This window comes from Hemicordylus capensis, chromosome 3 (genome assembly GCF_027244095.1).
Source record: "Hemicordylus capensis ecotype Gifberg chromosome 3, rHemCap1.1.pri, whole genome shotgun sequence".
NCBI classification, from domain to species: domain Eukaryota; kingdom Metazoa; phylum Chordata; class Lepidosauria; order Squamata; family Cordylidae; genus Hemicordylus; species Hemicordylus capensis.
This window is the reverse complement of record NC_069659.1, coordinates 197694750-197716570: the sequence shown is the minus strand read 5'-3', so window position 1 is coordinate 197716570 and position 21821 is coordinate 197694750. Positions and strand designations below refer to the sequence as shown.

The 21821-nt window shown below is 45.8% G+C and overlaps 1 protein-coding gene across 1 annotated transcript in view; it reads left to right on the top strand.

The window, feature by feature from the left end:
* Positions 1 to 21821, top strand: part of SYNPO2L (synaptopodin 2 like) — an 81305-nt gene that overhangs the window by 50222 nt on the left and 9262 nt on the right. Inside the window, exon 3 of the mRNA XM_053312162.1 lies at positions 4040 to 4692. Coding sequence (XP_053168137.1) covers positions 4040 to 4692 — 653 coding nt within the window. The remainder of the gene's footprint in view (positions 1 to 4039; positions 4693 to 21821) is intronic.

Genomic DNA, 21821 nt, shown 5'->3' with positions numbered 1-21821 from the left:
ACTTTATAAGTTATGACAAGCACTTTGTATTTTGCCCGGAAACCTATTGGCAGCCAGTGTAACTCTATCAACAAAGGAGTGATGTGGTCTCTCCAAGATGACCCAGAGACCAACCTGGCCGCCGCGTTCTGTACCAACTGAAGCTTCCGGACTACGTACAAAGGCAGCCCCACATAGAGCGCATTGCAGAAGTCAAGTCTGGAGGTTACCAACATATGTACCACTGTTTTGAGGTCATTCATCTCAAGAAATGGACGCAGCTGGCGTATCAGCCGAAGCTGATAGAAAGCACCCCTGGCCACTGCCTCAACCTGAGAGACCAGGGAGAGGTGTGGATCCAGAAGTACTCCCAGACTGCGAACCTGTTCCTTTTGGGGAAGTGTGACCGCATCCAGAACAGGGAGATCAAAATCATCTCTAGAGTTCTGACCCCGCACAATAAGTACCTCTGTCTTATCTGGATTCAGTTTCAGTTTATTCTCCCTCATCTAGCCCATTACTGCTTCCAGGCAAGCATTTAGGGAAGCTCTGCCATCTCCTGAAGAAGTTGACACGGAGAAGTAGATTTGGGTGTCATCAGCATACTGATAACACCCCGCTCCAAATCCCCTGATGATCTCTCCCAGTGGTTTCATGTAGACGTTAAAAAGCATTGGAGAAAGTATGGAGCCTTGAGGGACACCATACTTAAGCTGTAATAGGTTGCAGTTAACCTATAGGTAACTGTAATAGGTTGCAGTTACGAACGCTTAAATGGTTACAAAGTCTTTTTCAATAACTACAGACTGGTTCTGTCTGAGGCTGTCTCAGCTTTTAGAAACAGTTAAAAATACTTAGTAAGTTACAAAAATAGGTTGTCTTTATGCACGCTTAAATGTTTACAGAGGCTTTTGCAATGCTCTAGGTGTGTTGAGTGTAGGCTAGTGTTTCTTATTTCAATTACGTTGCAATAGAACAGTATCAGGAATATGCAAAAGCACACACATAGAAAGAAATATAAGTTCCTAATGCACAGTCTGACTAAACAAACTGTGCCCTATGCTGAATTCTCTTTTCCTTGAACTCACCCAATTCCTGATAAGAATCAAACTTCCTACAATCCTTTCTTTTAAGGATCAACAGAGTTATTCCATGAGAGAAACTTCCATGCTGGCTTCGACCATGAGGGATCAAAGCTCTATTACCCCTCACTAAGCCTTTCCGCACGTGCTTCTCTCCAACAAAGACCATCCTTCTTGTTCCCAGATTTCCCAACAACCGCTCTCTAGGTCCCACTCACCTGGTGTACTAATTGGCTGCCCTGGAGTTCACCAGCCTGTCAGTCAAGACAAGGGTTCACTCCCTGTTAACTCTTTAGAGGGAGGGGAGGCTGATCACTACACAGTGTTATATGGTCCCTTCACGTTGTCCCAAAGACCAGTCTGGCTGCCACATTCTGTACCAATTGTAGTTTACAGACTACATATAAAGGCAGCCCTACATAGATTGCATTACAGTAGTCAAGACTAGAGGTTACCAGCATATGCACCACTGTTTTAAGGCCATTTACTTCCAGAAATGGGCGTAGCTGACATCAGCCGAAGCTGATAGAAAGTGCTCCTGGCCACTGCCTCAACCTGAGAAACCAGAGAGAGTTTTGGATCCAGGAGCATTGCCAAACTACATACCTGATCTTTCAGTGGGAGTGTAACCTCATCCAGAACAGGCAGATCTAAACCATCTCTCGATCGAAATGATCTAAACCAGGGATTCTCAACGTTGGGTCCTCGGATGTTATTGGACTTCAACTCCCATAATCCTCAGCCTCAGTGGCCTTTGGTTGCGGATTATGGGAGCTGAAGTCCAGTAACATCTGGGGACCCAACGTTGAGAATCCCTGATCTAAATGACCCTACCACAGTCAGTACGTCCATCTTATTTGGATTCAATCTTAATTTGTTATCCCTTATCCAGCCCATTACCACCTCCAGGCAGGCATTTAGGAAAGTTATGCCATTTTGTGATGAGGTCGATATGGAGAAATAGATCTGGGTGTCATCAGCATATTGACAACACCCTGCATCATACCTCCTGACGATCTCTCCCAGGGTTTTCATGTAGAAGTTAAAGAGCATTGGGGACAGTATGGAGCCTTATGGAACTCTGTACTTTAGCTCTTGCTTTGCAGAACAGCAGTCTCCAAGTGACACCATCTGGAATCTACCAGAGGCATAGTAATGGAACCACTGTCAAACAGTGCCACCCAATCCCACTCTCTTCAGGTGACCCAGAAGGATACCATGGTTGATGGTATTGAAAGCCACTGAAACATCCAAAAGGATCAGCGGAGTCACACTCCCTCTGTCAATAGCCAATTGGAGATCATCCATCTGGCCCACCAAGGCCATCTCAACTCCATAGCCCATTTGAAAGCCAGTTTGAAATGGGTCTAGATAATTCAAAACTGCCTAGAGCTGAGAGGCCACCACCTGCTCAATCACCTTGCCCCACCTTGCCCAACCATGGAAGACTGAAATCAGGTCTGTAATTAGATAACTCTGAGGGATCTAAAGCAATTTTCTTCAAATAAGGTCTAATGATAGCCTCCTTAAGACAAGGAGGCATCCTGTCCTCCTTCATTTATAATATTTACCAGACCCTCTCTGATAATACGATTACCAGATGAAATATGCCAAGTTGGGCAAAGGTCAAGAGAATAGGTTGTAGGATGTACAGTCTTTGTCCACATCCTCAGGAGTCACAAATTGAAAGTGATCCAATCAAATCCTATAAGAGCAGTTGCTGGACACCTCTCCATAGACTCTGCAGTAAGTGTGGAATCTAGTTTGGCCCAAATGCAAGAGATTTTATCTGCAAAAAAGTCATTGAAAACATCATAGTGAGTGACTGATGATTCCAAGTTCAAATTCAAGGAGGAGGGGGCACTTACTAGCCCACTCACAACCTAGACATTTGCACTGGATGTAAATTTGCAGAAACAATGTGGGCAGAAAAGAAGCGGTTCTTTGCTGCCCGCATGCCAGAGCATGGATTTTCATATGGGCTATGTGTTGTAATCTGTCGGATTCGTGCTGAGTCTTCCACCTCTTGCGCTCTAGTCGTCTATCTCACAGCTTCAGCTCCCGTAGTTTTTTCAAATACCGCGGGTCTGATTTTGAAGCAGGTTGGAGAGGACGCTTATGAGCGATTATGTCTACTGCTCTAGTGAGTTAATTATTCCATGTTTGCACCAGAGCATCAGCAGAATCACTAGCAGAGCCAACTCTAAACCCTTCCAAGGCTTTTTGGAGTTCTATTGGATCCAATAACCTTCTTGCGCAGACCAACCTAATAGGTCCTTCACCCCTTCAGAGGTGGGTTGTGGTTGCAAGTCCTACCTTAACCAGATGATGGTCCATTCATGACAATGGGGAAATGACAGAGGCCCCACCCACAGAACAACAACCTGATCAGAGCAAAATCGATCTCAGAGAGGCGATCACAGACCATGTGACCATCTCTCAGAGCATGTGACCAGCATTATGCATCAGTCTAGAGACCACGTGGGGTAGGCCCATAGTTGTCATGGCCTCTATGAACTCCTGAGCCACTCCTGACAACCTGGTCCCGAAATGAACATTGAAGTCCCCCACCACCAACAACCTGGGCAATGCCAATGCCAACTCCGCAACCAGATCTGTTATGTCAGTTAGGGACTCTGTTGGGTAGCAGGGTGATCGGCACACCAACAGAAGTCCCAGTCTATCCTTGGTCTCTAGGCTTAGGTACATATAATCAGTATAGGCTAATTCCCTGTCAGGGATCTTGGAAAGGGAAATAGTATTCTTATAGACCCACCTCCCCACCCACATCCTCTCATTGCTCCACCATGGAGTAACCCACTGGGAGAAACTGGGACCAAATTGGACCACTAGGCTGGCTCTCCCTACCAGGTCTCCGTGATGCATACCAGGTCAGCTCCTCCATCCATAATCAAGATGCATCAGATATGCACAGCCCTATGATTACACTCCTATCATTTTCTTCTTCTCCCACACAGGGCAGCGAATGGGGATCCATCCAGTGTGGGACTCCAACGTTCTCCTTCTCCCAGGCAACTGCGAGTCGCCTCACCAGCTTCCCCACTCAGCCGGGCCTCCCAGGTGCTCAGCCCTGAACTGGCAGGTCCCCCGACTGCCCCACAGTCCCATCGCCAGCAGCAGTTGGAGAGCATCACCTCCCCCCCTGACAGTGAAGCATACTATGCTGAGACTGACAGTGATGCTGACAACATTGCCCAGGAAAAGCACCGAAGAGCTCGCAAAAAGAGCCCCCGTTCTCCCCCAGGGGGACCAAACAATAAAGCTGGTGAGTCACAGGAAGAAGTGTCTCTCTCAGAGCTGAGTGGCTATGACAGCACCCCTGGGGAAACAGCACAAGCTGCAGAAGGCGGAGAGCACCTCAGTGGCGTGGCCAAGAGGGAGATTGTGTGTCAGCAAGGAAGCCGCACGGGCACCCCTTTCTCAGAGAGTGAGGCCTTTCTGCAGCCGCCCTTACTTGAAGACAGAGAGCCCTCCCCAGAGGCCCTGCTCCTACCACATGCAACGAGGACCATTCGAGCAGAGAGGCACCTCATCCCCATGGTGGGGCCTGTGGAGCACCCTGTCGATGAAGATCTGACAACCAGCTATGCAGAGAAAGCCAAGCAAGCCAGTAAGTGTTCCTGACATGCTGCTTTCCATCCTTTGCCTCTTCCTTATCTATCTTTTTCACACAATTCAGCTGTTCTTGACGAGAATTTTGGATGGCCTGGGCACAGAATTTTGAGGAATAGACACAGCTCCCCATTGTCACTGATAACTGATCAGTCCCCACCCATTGTTAGGCTAGAGTTTAATTTGGGTATCTTTGCCAAGATCAAAATTGCCCGAGAAAGCGGGAGGCAGAGACGTTAAAAATAAAGATGAAATTTGTACAAAAAATTGAAACACTTGAAATAATTCAAGGAGATTGTGTGTCAGCAAGGAAGCTGCACAGGCACTCCTTTCTCAGAGAGTGAGGCCTTGCTGCAGCTACCCTTATTGAAATGTTGAAAAATGGCTTATTGAAAATCAGGCTTCCAAAATAGGAAGGCATTCACACTAATTTCAGCTTATTTCTGAGGCAGCTCACATCAACTTGGCTTGAAAATAAGCCAAGTTGCATCAGAAAGTTGGGAAATAGCTCAACTCATTTCCAAACTAATCTGAATTATCCCTGGCCTACCTCCCCATAAGCCCCTAGACCTCCTTGCTCCCTTGCGCCAACCCTGATGGGTATCTGGCTTTAGTCTTTGCATGGATGGTATGAACACATGAAAATTAATCCAAACAAGATAGATGTACTGCTAGTTGGGGATTCTGCTGATTTGGGTGGAGGTGTACAATAGGTTGTAGCCAGAGTTGTCATAGCTGAGGTTGAATTCCCTCAAATATACAGTTTGGTGGTGTTCCTGGACCTGAAGTTATCTCTGGACATCAAAGTAATGCTCCGTTGGCACATGGAGCAAAGGCCCCTCTGATGACCTTGTTGGTCAGGCAGAAATCCTTGGGAGCAGGTGGCCCTCCAGGTATCCAGGGCTCAAATCATTAAGGACTTTAAGGGTAATAACCAGCACCTTGAATTGGATCCGGAAACAAATTGGCAGCCGGTGCAGCTCTTTCAAAATAGGTGTGATATGCTTCAAGTGAGCAGTGCCAGAGAGAACCCTGGCCGCTGCATTCTGCACCAACTTAAGTCTCCAAATATTTTTCAAGGGCAGCCCCACGTAAAGCGCATTGCAGTAATCTAGCCGCTACATGAATTCTCAGCTCAGGTTAATTTAATGGCCATCAAGAATGCCAATAGCAATTACGTATTTAGCTCATAAATCAAATGTATCATCCTTTAGCAGGTATCCTACTCCCAGGCCTTACTAGGAATCAGGATGTAATTGACTGATTGACTCCCTAGTTTCAAACAACAGCTACCCATAGCCTAATTAGACTGAAACTCTAATCGTCCTACAGTCCTGCTTAAAAAACATTCACCCCCATAGTCAGAGTACCATCCAAAATTAATGTGATATGCACTAGTACACTACAGAGTTTCTTTGTCTGATAGTTGAGCTCAGCCACAAGTGTTAGAAACATAATTCTAGCCTTAGGATTTTGCTTTGATGTCTCTATACTGAAAAAATAAAATATGTAATTGAACATATAACTAAGCCAAACCCAGTGGCCTCATTTGCACGTAACACAGAACTGATGGTCCAATGGACCTGCGGTCCCGTGTCCCCCCTCCCCCGCCCCGTGCTTACCTGTCTGCTTTTGGATGAGATGGACAGGAACTGAACTGCAGTCAAGGAGACTGCAGGGAGGAGGGGGAACTGGCTGTGTGGGCTTCCTTCTGGCATGAAGGAAGGCCTAATCACAGCTGCAGAGAGGGAGGAGCTTCCTCCCTCAACTCTGGTTACAGTGAATGCAGTCTGCAGTTCTACATTCAGACATACAAGAGGCGGCTGGAAACCTCAGGTCCGAGCAGCGGAAGTCACTACAACCCAAGGTTTCAAATTGGAGTTTGGCAACCTTGGGTCACTTTTCAGACAGGAATGGGGCTTCATGCATTTGCTCATACAGGTTTGTCAATGTCAGGCTCCTTCACCTCTGGTTCCCCATTACGTGCAAATATGGCCAGAGATTCAGGTTATGCTCCTGTTGTCGGTTTTGCTGGCAGTTTGTTTCCCACCACTAGGTGGCTACAATTTTGAGACTTACTATTTCCTGAAGGTTTAGATTAGGGTGGCATTATTTTTCTATATGCAGAGTGGGGGTTATTAATATTTTCCCCTGCCTCATAAACCTTCAACCTTCCATTGGGCTTTGAGTTGAAGGTATAGATGGGTGACATCCTCGAGCTTGTAGATTGGCTCAGAAAGGAAGCTGGTCTGTTTCCCTGAGAGGGCAAGTGCGGTCCTTATTTACTTCCCCCCTTCTCATTATTTGTATTCGACACTGAACTGTCTTACCGCTTTAAAAAAAGAAACAGAAAAATAATGAGAGAAAATGAGTAAATAAAGAGTACTTCTCACCACACATGTGAGAATAAAAAGTGGCATGAAGCAAGTCACAGAGAAGTTATTTGAGGGAAAATTATTCATGAATTCACGACCTAAGATCAATAGGAAGCAATAAAACGGGCTGAACTTGCAAAGAGGAAGTGTTTGTTACATTTAAAGATCTAAGAGCGCTGAAATGCCTTAAAAACACATTTGTATTTTAACAAAAATTCACCACAAATCAAGTGTAGAAAAAACATGGAGCAAGGTGTGCAGAAAACACTGGAAGTCAATGATTTAGAAACAACATCATGTGGATCTTTTGATGGCAGTTCCAGAGTAAAGTCTAATAGGGAAGTACCCACAGATCTTTCCAAAGTTATGCTATTAAATGATTTTAAAGCTTCTCCTTTAAAATGCACTGGAATTTCTGAGAAGCAATAAAAGTAAATAAACAGAAATGAACTGAAATCACAAAGCTGCCCTCTGAGTGATTCAATTTGCTTGGCCACCTGCCAGGAGCTTTGGCCACCTTCGGCAGAGGCTATTTTTTCCTTTTGAATAATGCGCAGACATGAAGTGAATGCTGAGCAAGGCATGCCCAGCTGTTCCCTGCCACCTGATCATGCTAGCAGCGGGTGAGCTAGGTCTTGCATCAGGGCTTATTTTCAGGGGCAGAGTCAGAACTGTGAGAAGTTCCTTAGGAAAGCCAGAAGTTTTATGTGGAGCATGTCTAAGGGTGCAGTAACCAAAGTATTCTGTGCTGTGAGGTGGTCCCAAGGCAAGACAGAACTTCTTTCCCAGCTCCACTGAGGGCTACTTCAGATATGGCACATTTCTTAGCTAAATAGCATGTGCAGATAGGAATAGGTATATGTGTAGACAGGCACATCACTATGGCCCAATACAGACAGCCAACTTGCCAAGGAATGCCTGGCTGTCTCTATATTAATGAAAATAGGGTGTGATTTCCCCCCCTACCACATATGCTAATGTGTGGTAACAGTTGGGGTAAGGTTCGCCACTTAGCACTTGGTAAACTGGTCATCTATATTCTCCTATAGTAGGTGACACTGAGTGGGGAAGATATTCTCCAGAGCTGTAAGCCCTGTTCAGGAGTTATGAAAGTGAGGATGCTGTACAAGGTAACAGCACCCCCATGAGCATGTCAGCAATCCCTGCCTCTACCACGATGCATGCTAACCCCCCACCCACTCTTTACAATTACAGGATTTGAAGAGACAAACACTGTACTCATGGAGAGATTCTTCCTATAATTAGAACACTGGGGCACCCCTGTATTCTAATAAGAGAAACAATGAGGTCGTTCACATGACTAAAAACATTAGGACTGAGCATAGCTCTGCCCCTGCTTTGCCGCACCACTCACATAATGGCCACTGTGGCAAGCCACGCAACTATCTGGAGTTGATGAGAGCAAGATCCAGCCTCCAGGAATCCCATGATGCAATGCACTGCTCATGCATTGGGGGAATGCAGGCTGCTGGGATGCTCCTTTGACCTGGCTCTATGGTTGAGCTGCCTGCCGGTGACTGCCAGCAGCCTGCTCACCCACACCACTGGGCAGTGGGGTAGGAGGTGCGCTTGCGTCCTCCTACCTCAATTTTCGCCTTGGTTAGGAACTCAGGCTACCTGGCAGGGCAGCACTGGAATGGGGACCAATCCCAGCCCTACCCAGGTAGGGTTGAGCAAGCCCATGTAGGGCAAGTCATGTGAACGGCCCCAATATCTCCATGCAAACAGTATTTGTCTGAAGAGCATTACAACAGCAATACTCGTACAATCCTCTTTTTGCAAACCCATTCATAAGGGAAAAGAAAAAGATTTCTAAAGAGAGGGGAAATGCTTTTTTGACCTCTTTGAAGTAACACTGTTTTCAGTATGAATAGACCTTGAAGACAGTGAGAACAGACAAACAAAATACTTCCCGAAACAAAGAAGCAGGAAAACAATGAAGGACTGCATGCTGGAATAGTCTCCATTCCATAACAACAGGCCAAGTCAGCAATTAGAGGTGGAGCAATAGCAACTGCGGAATATTACAAAGGCACTATGGTTGTCTGTGGGCCAAACTACACAAATGTGAGATCCATTTTTAAAAGGCAGGCTTAATGTGGCAGTGGACCAGAAGTGGTCCATTTCTCTCTAAACAGTAACCGTAAGAGCCTCTGATCTGGACTGAGAGTGAGGTGTAGTGAGAGGGGGGTGTTAACATCCTCCCCGCCATTCTTGCACAGAAACTCCACCCCTATGCAGCAATTTGCAGCAGATATGTGGCATTCTTGAGATCTTTTGTGCTGACTTTGGAAATCAAAAGCAATGGAGCAAAAGCAAGGGGCGGTAACAAAAGGCAAAAGGAGTCACATCCCTATAGCAAAAGGTGTTAGATCAATGCAGGATCTCAGGTCACGGTTTACTAGAGGAAAACATTGTGCCTAAATCCATGTTTTCATATCAGTGCAAGAGTTATCAGAGCCACCAGAGCATGTGATGTTTTGGATGTGTGATTTCCATGCCAAAACAGTATGTTCCTGGTGCTCCCCTCACTCACACATGTTAAAGCATTACCAAAGTGCTTGGTACTCCCAGGAGATGCTGTCGCTCACTAGAGGTATGCCTGAAACCAGCTAGTCCGGTTTGGTTCGGGTTTGAACTGGACCCATACCGGGCTGGGGCAGATTGGTTTTGTCCCCCTTCGAAACACCCCCCCCCGGTTTGGTTCAGGGTGGTGTATGCAAACCTTTATTCCAATTTTTTCACTTATTCCCTCAGGGGGCTTCTCTGAGTCTGCGGTTGGGAGGCTTCTTCGAGGCCGCAGATGAGAGGGATGTCCCCCCCGGCCACTGATAGGCACTAAATCACCCCGTTCCGGCATTATATGGCCCTTTCCAGGCCTTTCTTCCACCGTGGTGGCCATTTTGGAGGCTGCCGTGCATGCCCAATGGGCCTCTGCATGGCCGGGTCATGACCCGTCATTACTGCATGGCCGGGTCATGACCCAGGCCATGCAGAGGCCCACTTGGAATGCGCAGCAGCCTCCAAAATGGCCACTGCGATGGAGGGAAGGCCTGGAAAGGGCTGAAGAATGTCAGAATCGGACAGTTTTCTGCATAACAGAGGCTGGCAGGGGGAGGGGGAACCTCTGCGGACACCCATCCCCTCAGCCTCAGAGAAGCCCCCCAGAGGGGGTAAGTGAAAAGTTTGTAAAAAAAAATTTCACGAACCCCTTCCCCGAATGGCTGGGGGGGGCGTGTATTGGTCTGGGGTCGAACCAAACTGGGGTGGTTTGGTTCGACCCCAGACTGTTGAACTGAACCAATTTGCACATCCCTATAGCCCACCACTTGCCTGTCCTCCACACTTCCTCTTCCACTCAGTTCTCCTCATCCACAGAGTGTGTGGGAAGAGGAGGAAGAGCAGCATTGGCAGTGGATGGCAGAAATTGATGGTGGCAGGCAGTGACATCCTTTGCAGGCCCTGCCACTTGAGGCAACTGCCTCAGTCTGCCTCATGGATGGGCTGGCCCAGTCTCCCAATTCAAGTACTGAGAAGCAGCATGCTGAAGTTGTCTTGCCTTTCCCTGTTGGAAAGAAGGTTGTGGCTATTTCCTCCAGCAGCAGTGGCAAGAGAGGCCTTGCAGTTGCATGTGGACATGTCTGGAACTTTTAAAGGCAAGGCATATTGTGTGCTCCGTCATACATCTGCTCTCTTTGAATAGGATGGGAAATGCTTTGGAGTCCAAAAGAACCTTTGCAGAGATTTATTTTAAAGAACCTTGCAAATATAAGAACATGCAGCTGTTCTAAGCCTTTAACCTCTTATATTTGGCTCTCTGTTAACTGTGACATCAGCCATGGAAAAATTGCTTTGCCTGCCAAAGTTCACTCAACTTTGGCTATATTCAGAATGTATTCTTGTCATAGCGCATCAATTACTCTTTGCAGATAATCTGTAAGGATATGCACAGGGACAAAATGAATAGAACATGATTTAGCTACCACAAAGCACATTTAAGTCCCAGTTATTTCAATGGTAGTGACAGAAGTACATGATTAACTTTCCTGTTGGAATTAATGGAACATCCAACTTCTCAGCTTTGCTGGGTCATTCCATCATGTTTTACAGGAGTTGAGAAATATGAACTCAAACACAGCTGTTGTTCAGTAGATAGAAAATTCCAATAATTCAGTTTGAATTAAATTATATCCAATCTACAGAAATCCAGTGATTGGGTTAAAATTAGATGAGATTAATGTAAACTTGGATAAATATTAACATACTCTGATGGGCCCTCTAGTGCTTTTATTCCTGTGTCTACATATGCTAATTCATGCACTAACCATAACACACTAAAGGAAAACAAATTTCTCTCTTTCAGTCTTCCTCTGAGCATCTTTGCTTTAGCAGGAATACCTGTCAAGTTGTCATTTATTGCAGTGATTTTCCATGGGTACAAACAGACCTTCACAATTCAACCTATTCTATAAATAGTCTAGCCTTTGAGGTTGTTTGCTTGGTTCCTGCACTGCAATGTTGCTAAATCTCTGGCTGATGTAAAGGGTGGTTCAGATGACTATGTCATTCTATAAAGGTTATTTGTTCTTTATTTTCAGTGGGGAATGAGATTATGGCAGGCTCACACAGGCCTTCCCTTTTCAGTGATCAAGTTACAATCCAGATCCTTGTAGTGGAACTGGGGGTCCCATGAACCCCTGTAACATGTTGGAAGGTATTAGAGATATTGGGCAAACTACAACCATCCAGAACATCTCTCTACTTGCCCTAGAATGAACCTGGAAAACAAACAGTATAGTCAGTAGACCAGGATGTATTTTTGATTCATGTTAGAGTAAAAGCTACTTGTTTTGCCTAATAGTGGTGGTGGTGGGATTATAATATGCCTTGATTTCATGACTGCTTTTTCACTCTTTGGTAGTGACAAAAAACAACACAGCTACTAAGAAGGATCTGGTGCTTGGTGGTGGTGTGGGATTATGGATATCATGGCCATTTTTATGGCTATCATGATCATTAACCAAAAGATAATAATATAAGAAGAGCCTTATTGGATCAGGGCCAAGATCTATCTAGTCCAGCATTCTGTTTCCCATAGTGGCTCACCAAAGCCAATGAAGGCATGCCCCTTCTCCTGCCATTGTTCCCCTGCAACTGGTGTTCAAAGATAGCCTACCTCTGAACCTGGAGATAGCCTATAGCCACCAAGACTAGACCTGGCCTCCATGAATTTGTCTAAACCCCACCCCCACCCCCTGCTTAAAGCCAGTACAAGCTAGTGGCCTTCTGTGTCAGAGAATTCCATAGATTAATTATGTGCGGTGTGGAAAAGTACTTCCTTTTGTCCACCCTAAATTCCCTTGAAATAAGTTTCATGGGATGACTCCTGGTTCTAGTTTTGTGAGAGAGGGAGAAAATGTTTTCTCCACTCTTGTCATACCAAGCATAATTTTATAATCCTCTACAATGTCTCCCCTTAGTTGTCTTTTTTCTAAACTAAAAAGCCCCAAATATTTCCTTGTAAGGAAAATGCTGCCCTAGTTATTTTGGTTGCCATCTTCTGTACCGTTTCCAGTTCTATAATATTCTTTTTGAGATTCAGTGACCAGAACTGTACACAGTATCAGATTTTCACAAATATCCAGTGTGAGAGAAAGCTGATTGAAGTCTAATCAGCAGACATTTTTCTAGGGGAAATAATCTTAATTTAAACTTGGCATGTGTAGCAAAAGGAGACTGGGGGAATTTGCCAAGCCAATCTGCATCTAGTAAGTGGAGATTTGGTTTTTGCATCCAAGCCGTGGGAATGCATTTTCTCACTATCAGATTATTGGAGGAGTTCCCTCCAAGGCATGGTTTACGCCAGAGGTTCCCACCCCCGAGGGGGTCACAAGCAACTTAAAAGGGGGTTGGAAGTCAGGAGGGAGCTGTTGGGAGGCAAGGTCTTACCCAATGTCTCCAAGGTGTGGGGACAGTAAGGTGATGGAAAACAGACAGGGAGGCAGGATCCAATAACCATTGGATCCTCCAACATATACTAAGTTGAGGAAGGCACAGTATCAGTGCTCCTTTGATAGACAGGATGAAAGGGAGTTTCTGAGAAGAACATTGGCATGAGCCAAAGAAGTGCCACTGCTGTTCAGTGCCACCACTAAACTTTATGCATGGCAGCAGAGCCCGGTTGTTGTCGCCTCCTGTCTCCTTGTCCACCTCCTGGTGCCTGTTACTGTCCCTTGGAGATGTTGGCTGAGGGCAGGTGCAGACGGTGGTGCTTTTTTGGCCAGCAGGCCATGGCAACATGAGAGCTCATCTCCTAAGAGCAGGGCTTTCCTTTGCGGTGGTGGTGGGGCAACTTGAGGTGACCACCCAGGCCCCGCGTATGCCGTCATACAAGGGCATAACAAGACTCCGGGGGCCAGGGGACAAAACCTGGGGCATGGGTCCCTATCACACGCGCACCCCAAGCCACATCCCCTGTGTCCGACGTCAGATGCAAGGGGCGGGGCAGCCAACATCTCCCTGCCGCCGCCCATGCCCTGCTTTGCCACCGCCGCTCATGTCCCACCGCCGCTACGTATCTTGGCCTCCGGCTCCGGGGGTTGGGGGGTGATCCGAGTGGGACAGGCGATGGGTGCAGTGGTGGCAGCAGGATTCTCCTCTTTGGCCCAGCTGTGCACCTCTGATGTCATGGGTATGTGACATCCATAGTCGAACTGCGCAGGTACACAGTTCGGCCTGAGTGGACAGGCCTGCCGCCACTGCACCCGCCGTGCCCGCCACCTGTCACACTCAAACACCACCACCACCACCCCACACACCGGAGGCCAAGATAAGCGGTGTGGGGGGCGGGGGGGCAGTGGCGGCACGACAAGACGGGGCGGCGGCGGGGCGGTCTACTTGGGGGTCCCTTGGGGGCCCCCTGACCCATTGGGCCCAGGAACATTTGTCCAATGGTCGCTATACCCCTGCTATCACAGAGGCCCTGTTAGCCCACGCGGGCACCTCTTAGCTGGAAGGCACTTGTGTGGCTACTTTAGCTTTTAATGAACCCACGCCATGCAGCTGAGCAGCAAAGGGCTCTGTGTGTGTGTGCGTACGTGTGAAGCAAGAGTGAGAGAGAGACAAGAGAGAACTAAGAGCTTGGAGCTTAAGCTCATCCCGTGTCTTTCTATAAACATGCAGGGGATCATGTGGGGATCCCCACCCAGCCAGGTAGCTTTCCTGCCCCAAGCAGCAGCCTGCACTCTCTACCTCCTCTGCTGCTCCAAGGGCAGGAGAAGAACAGAGGGTAGCGCATCAGGCACGTGATGAAAGACCTCCCAGGGTTCACTTTGCACAGCTACGCACTCACATCTGTCTGTTTCCTTGGGGGTCGCAGAGTGCTGACAAGCTCTCCCACTCCCTCCATCCCTTCTGAACTGCAGTTGTTACCATCGTTGGTTTGGCAGTAGATGCAGGCAAAGAAGTTGATTGGTTTTTCCGGTTGCTCCGCAGGCAGTACAAGCCAGGCTGGAATTGCTCAGTGGGTCCTGGTCAGTGCCCATCATCTGGCCTCAGTGAATGGCCAGGGACTCCACACCCCTCACATTTGCCCTGAGCCCCACACCCACCTAGGGACAGCCTTGCCTAAGAGGAAACGCTCTTCTGACTTGTTGGCCAAAGCTCTGCTGTTCTGTTGCTCTCAGCTTTGTGTGGACTTTGGTGACAAAGCTTTTATATTTCTAACTCAAATCCAATTCAGAAGAATACTTTTAAAATAGAAGCATTTCTTTCAAGAACGAAGGATTCAAAAATTAAGACTAGTGTTCGAAAATTAGGATTAGAATCTAACACTAGCTTTAATCAAGGGGGACATGGAGAGTTGAGTAGCTTGGTATATTATTTTAGGGCATCACAGTATCATAAACTGTGATCAGCTAAGCTGTATGGCGTGGGTTCATGTTCTCTTGACCCTTGTCCAACATGGTTTGTTCGATCTAGTAGGGAGGCTGTTGTAGACAGCCTGGTGGAAATCATAAATGCTTCTCTGAGGGAGGGCAGGATGCCTCCTTGTCTTAAGGAGGCAATCATTAGACCTCTTCTAAAGAAGCCTGCATTAGATCCCTCAGAGTTGAGCAATTATAGGCCTGTTTCCAACCTCCCATGGCTGGGCAAGGTAATTGAGAGGGTGGTGGCCTCTCAGCTCCAGACAGTCTTGGAGGAAACTGATTATCTAGACCCATTTCAAACTGGTTTTCGGACGGGCTATGAGGTGGAGACTGCTTTGGTCGGCCTGATGGATGATCTCCAATTGGCAATTGACAGAGGAAGTGTGAATCTGTTGGTCCTTTTAGACCTCTCGGCAGCTTTTGATACTATCGACCATAGTATCCTTCTGGAACATCTGAGGGGGTAGGGGGTGGGAGGCACTGTTTTACAGTGGTTCCGCTCCTACCTCTCAGATAGATTCCAGATGGTGTCGATTGGAGATAGTTGATCTTTGAAATCTGAGCTTAAGTATGGTGTCCCTCAAGGCTCCATACTTTCTCCAATGCTCTTTAATATCTACATGAAACCACTGGGACAGATCATCAGGGGATTTGGAGCTTGGTGTTACCAGTATACTGATGACACCCAGATCTACTTCTCCATGTCAACTTCTTCAGGAGCTGGCGTATCCTCCCTAAATGCCAGCCTGGAAGCAGTAATGGGCTGGATGAGGGAGAATAAACTGAAGCTGAATCCAGAAGACAGAGGTACTTATTGTGCGGGGTCAGAACTCTAGAGACGATTTTGATCTGCCTGTTCTAGATAGGGTTACACTTACCCAAAAGGAACAGGTTCACAGTCTGGGAGTACTTCTGGATTCACATCTCTCCCTGGTTTCTCAGGTTGAGGCAGTGGCCAGGGGTGCTTTCTATCAGCAAATAGAAATATTTGCCCGTTTCTCGAGATCAGTGACCTCAAAACAGTGGTGCATCTGTTGGTAACCTCCAGACTTGACTTTTGTAATGTGCTCTACATGGGGCTGCCTTTGTATGTAGTCTGGAAACTTCAGTTGGTTCAGAACGCGGCAGCCAGGTGTCTCTGGGTCATCTCGGAGAGACCTTGTTACTCCTTTGCTGATGGAGTTACACTGGCTGCCAATAGGTTTCCGGGCAAAATACAGTTATAACTTACAAAGCCCTAAACGGTTTAGGCCCTGGGTATTTAAGAGAGCATCTTCTTCATTACAAGCCCCACCGCCCATTGAGGTCATCTGAGGAGGTCTGTCTCCAGTTACTGCCAACTCGTTTGGTGGCTACACAGAGGTGGGCCTTCTCGGTCACTCCCGAGATTGTGGAATGTGCTCCCTGCTGAGATATGATCCTCCCCATCTCTGACAATTTTCAAAAAACACCTGAAAACCCATCTTTTTGCCCAAGCTTTCTCAGCTTCCTAATATTTTTGGGTTTTAATTTCTAGTGATTTTAAAATTGTTAAATTGTTTTTAATTTTTTGTATATGTTTTTAACTGGTTTTATGTTATTGTAAAATGCCCAGAGATGAAAGTTTGGGGTGGTATAAAAATCTGATAAATAAATTTGATAAATAAATAAAATAAAGTTTGAGAACCCCTGGTTTAGGCAAATGAGCAGGAAGATATGTTGCATAACAGCATCTACCATCATAATAGGAGCCCCTGACAGATCCCCAAAGATCAAAAAAGTAGAGAGTGAAAAGGCAAGAATTTGAGAAAACTCTTCTTTGCTGCCAGGTGGGCCACTTAAGCAGGCTTCTTGGGCTGTTATGTGTAGGATGTTTGTTTTGTGCCAATGAAACTGGTGTTTGATGGTGGTAGAGGGAGAAAGCAAGAACTAAAACTGAGTTATTAAGAAAGTGGTGCTGCGTTATTATTTTCCCATCTTTAGCCAATATTGCACAGTGATGCATGCAGATATACATGCTGTGTATAGCTATGGAACAAAATGCTTTGGCACAGTAATCACACTTGCGAAGCCCCCCACCCCCCAGACGTGATGATAGGAGAAGAAATAGCTGGCCTTGCTACAAGAGAATATCTACTTGGTTTATCCTTCTCTTACTCTGGATTCTGGTAACACAATTCTAGCATACCCTAATAAGCCACAGCTGGGACTCCATGCAGCTTCGATACATTCATAATTTTAGTTAGGACCCTGCCTTGGTGGTTCCATAGGATTTCAGGATGTGCCAATTCAAATTTAACTCCTAGGCAAAATTTCCCTCTCAGGTTCAGCTAGTGGAGGACGAAGAGTGGGAATAACCCTGAAATCTTGTATGAGCAATTTAGCAGTAGTCCAGCCACCCATGATGTTTTAGAAGAAAGGAAATATAAACCCAAGATAGGAAACAATCCTAAACTCTAACAGGCCAGTTACTGAGGGCCAAAACAGACTGCGATGAGGGCAGCCATATTTTTTAATTCACATCTAAAGTGTGTGTATCATTTTTACATTAAAATGTGCACACAGGTGAAGGAAACCAAATCTACTGTTCTTGTTGGCTTGTAGCTCTTTTCTGCCTAGCCTGGCTTACTTCTGATACCAGAACCAGGCTGGGAGAAGAGTGCATTACCAGCACACAAGGAGCTAAGGTGTAAGAGAGAGAAGTTCATTTTTAAATTAACAATAAAATTTCTATCCTACCCCCAATGTAGAAGTGAGCAGGGCAGACACATTTCAAAAATGACCAATAACATTCATGGGGGCGGGGTGGATATTCACTGTCACTTATGATACATATCATATTGTCATATAATATTAATTTTATGTAAGTACGTGAGTCAGGAAGCTGAGGAATAACCTGTGTCACTGGGAAGATTGACTTTTGCCATACTTCCCAAAAGACATTGGCTGACTTGATGAAGAAAATTACACAAAGTAATCCCACTGAAATTAAAAGGACAAGTTAGGTAATGCCTAATTCATCCTTTTCATTTCAATGGGACTACTATGAGTAATGTTCCTCATTTAGGCCAATGTCAGAAAAAAACTGAAAAACAATAAGGGAGGACAGCTGGTCTTGTGGTAAAAGTAAGGTAAAGTCTGCTGTCAAGTCAGTGTTGAGTCCTGGCGAACACAGAGCACTGTGGTTGTCATTGGTAGAATACAGGGAGACTACATGTGTGAGCACTGTAAGATATTCCCCTTTGGGGATGGGGCCGCTCTGGGAAGAGCATCTAGATCTCAAGTTCCCTCCCTGGCATATCCAGATAGGATATGCCAGGGAGAAGCTACTTGGAACCTTGAAGAAGCCACTCTAGGAAGAGCATCTTCATGCTTGCATGCAGAAGGTTCCAAATTCTCCAGACACAGAAAGAGACTCCTGCCTGCAACCTTGGAGAAGCCGCTGCTAGTCTTTGTAGAAAATACTGAGCTAGATGGCCCAATGATCTGACTTGGTATAAGGCAGCTTCCTATGTTCCTAAAAAACGTCATGTGTGAAGCATTCCTGAGTGTCAGGAAAATGACATAGCTTTGTATATGGTGTCTGTATACAGTGACTCAAAGAGTCCCCCTGCCTGCCCCCATTGTCAGATGCTCATAAGTACTGAAACATTTGTGGTGAGAGCATTTTGTCTTATTTTAAACCCTAGATATGGAAGGAAGATGGAGAGTGGAGAGAGTGTTTGACAGTTGACAATGTCCATCATGCTGCTTAGTGATGATGTTTTGGGGGTAAAAATAGAGGCAGTTACCTCATAGCTTTCAGCAGCACTGCCAAGGAGACAAAAGAGAGGCTTTAAAAGGCTAGTGGAGTTGCAGTCAAAGGGCTTGGACTCTTTTAAAGTTTTGGTCCTGCTCCAGAAGGGAGCTGTTCTACTCCTCTCTTTCATTTTATGGAGAACTGTGAGTTCAAAAGGGTATGTGACATGCCCTCCTCTCCAGGACTGGATGCTGCTTTCAAGAGCTTGGACCAACCATATGCAGGTACCAGTTTCCTTCCTCTTCCCAATAATATCATGGCTGTTCAGAGAAGGCGTTCCCTTTCCACCAGCTTACAGGGCTTTCTGTTGTTTTCAGATGGTATGTTTGCTGAGGAAAGAAACTGAAGTTCAAGATAAACAGTTGCTTTTTATGTTTTGGACATAGGAGAGGAGAACCAAGAGTGGAAATTCCAAGGAACTCTACGCCTTCTACTTCTTGTATGTTGTACAGCTATTAGTCTTAGGTGCTCAAGAAATAATAATACAAATACATGATAAATAATGGGAAAATGCTGTCAATGAAAATGTTTGGCAGTAGATTCAGAACAGGCAAGGAAGTACCTCTTTGCGCAATGAATGAACAACATATGGAATTCCTTCCCACAAAATGTAGTGATGGCCACTGGTTTAAATGGCTTTAAATGGGGCTTAGACAAACTCATATGTAAATGGGACCTCCATGTGCAGAGGCAGAATGCTTCTGAATACCGGTTCCTAGGGATCAAATAACAGGGGAGGTATTTTGCTTTCATGCCCCACTCTTGCATCTTTCTGGCCACTGTTGAAAGCAGGATGCTGACCCGGATGGATCCTTGCTCTCTTCTTACATCCTCATTAAAAGTAGAAGGTTTGAGACTTTTTGGAATATCAACTGTTGACTCTCCTCCACTTTCTACTTTCTACTTCCTCCTTTCCATGGTGCTGATTATTGTTATAATTATTATTGACCTTATAAAAGGAAGGCAAAAGAGGGTTAGACCTTCCAGATCTTATTTCTTTTATTTCTTATGTTGAGAGCATAGTTGTGACTGAAATGTCTCACTTTGAATTACAAGCCAGAGGCTGACGGAATTCTGTCCAGAACTATTTCATACTTTAGCTGAGTTTTGAAGTCTCTCCGTGGCCTTGTTCACACCGTTGTTTGAACCTAGGTTTAATGTGGGCTACTAACATTAGCGTGATTCTGTGAACTCATGCCAAGATTCATCTCGGGCCATTATCACCTTGGTGTGGGTTCACATAATCACACTGAAGTTGGTAACCTACATAAAATCTAGATTTGCATAATTGTGTGAACCAGGCCTTTGTTTCATCTGTTTTAGACTGTGAGCCCTTTGGAGGAGAGGGATCCACCTGATTTATTGTCAATGCTGTATCCTGTCCTTACCTCTTAGGGAAGGTTGCTGTCGATCAAAATCAACCAACAGCACAAAACTCTATCACATAGTTTCAGGTCTTGGGCTTGCTGTTTATTGATTTTCATTAGTAGCAAGCCCAAGGCCTGAAACTATGTTATATTGATAACCACTGGTGAGGGCTCCAATCTTATTTACAGGACTAACCCACCAATGAAGTGTTGTGAAATGGCTGCTTCAGATGGCAGATTGGTGGAGGTGGCAGTGGATACCCATCCCCCATGCCAGCCACCTTATCAGCTTTCTTACTGGGTTGCCTTTGCACCTCCTCCAGATTCTGACTAAACCTGTGCCCCTGCTTTGCCTCCCTTTTGAAAAGACAGGGGACAGAGAGGAGAGGAGCAGCAGGAAGTGAGGATTCCTCACTTCCTGTCACTCCATTCCCTGCCTTCTATCTTTTGGAAAGGCAAAGAGAGTGAGATGAATTCAGTCAGACCCTGGAGGAGGAGCATAATGGGCTCCTACCACTGTAAAATATGGAGAGAAGGGGGAATTGGTGTGTGGCTCTGTGTCGGATTTAGATTGGGGCTATGGGGTGGAAGAAACTGCTGTATGCCATGCTGTGGGGTGGCTTAGTTACTTACAGAAGTGTTTTAACAAAATACTTAGTCACACTCCCCTCCCCCACATTTCTATGCGATTTGTCTGACATCAGTCTATTCTCTTGACAGTAGAACTGATAACATTCCTGAAGCCGGCTGCATTTAAGTGGGTGTAATGCCAGAATGCATCGTACAAGGAGTGCAGGACAGGGCCTGTTTTTCATGCTGTGGGTAGATCTTTCAGAAACTGAACAAAATCTTAGCTGTGATTTTGATGTACTGTATTGATTCCCGAGTTGTTTCATCGTATGGGGTGCTGGATGTGGCTTCTCCACTGAGGAAAAACTAGGCAACCATTTTGTATGTTTCTAGTCTTTTGAGGGAAGGAGAGAGAGTACTAAAGAAGGAACAGCTGCTGCCTTTTCTCTTAGGTATAATACTAAAAAGTGCACTTCTTGTGTTTTTTTGCATCATATATGAATGCTGCTCATCTGAGAAGGAACTGAGGAGAAAAACTGAACAGAACTTCAGCTAAACATAAAATCATAGAATCAGGGGCGTAGCGAGCTTCCCTGGGGCGTCGGAACCAAGAGCAGGAAGGCGTGCCTCAGCAGTGGCTTTAAAAATATATATATTTTATTTTAAAATTAAGATGAAAAAACAGGAGAAATTGTGTCCCGAAACATTTCCCTGCTGAAAGCTGGGACGTCACATGTAGTGCGAGACAGCTGGCAACCCTAATCACAGGTTAAGTTTGCTTGGAGGACGTCACATGACAATCTCAAAGATGGTTAGGCAAACCAGAAGAAATATTCATATTTTTTTTATTTATTTTAAAATCTCTTATTATTGTGCTGTAAACTAGCACTGCACTGAATTTTTGCATGGTCTGCTTTCGGTTGCAGAACTTGCATTTTAGAGGGTGTGAAATGTTTCCGCTCTTCTGCTCCATCTTGCATGTTTAATGCCTATTATCAGTCATTCTTCCCCCTCTGCTGTTGCTTGAGGCAGCGGGAGAAACAGGGAACTTATCCCTGTTGCTTAGGCAACCAAGCCTGCAATTGGAT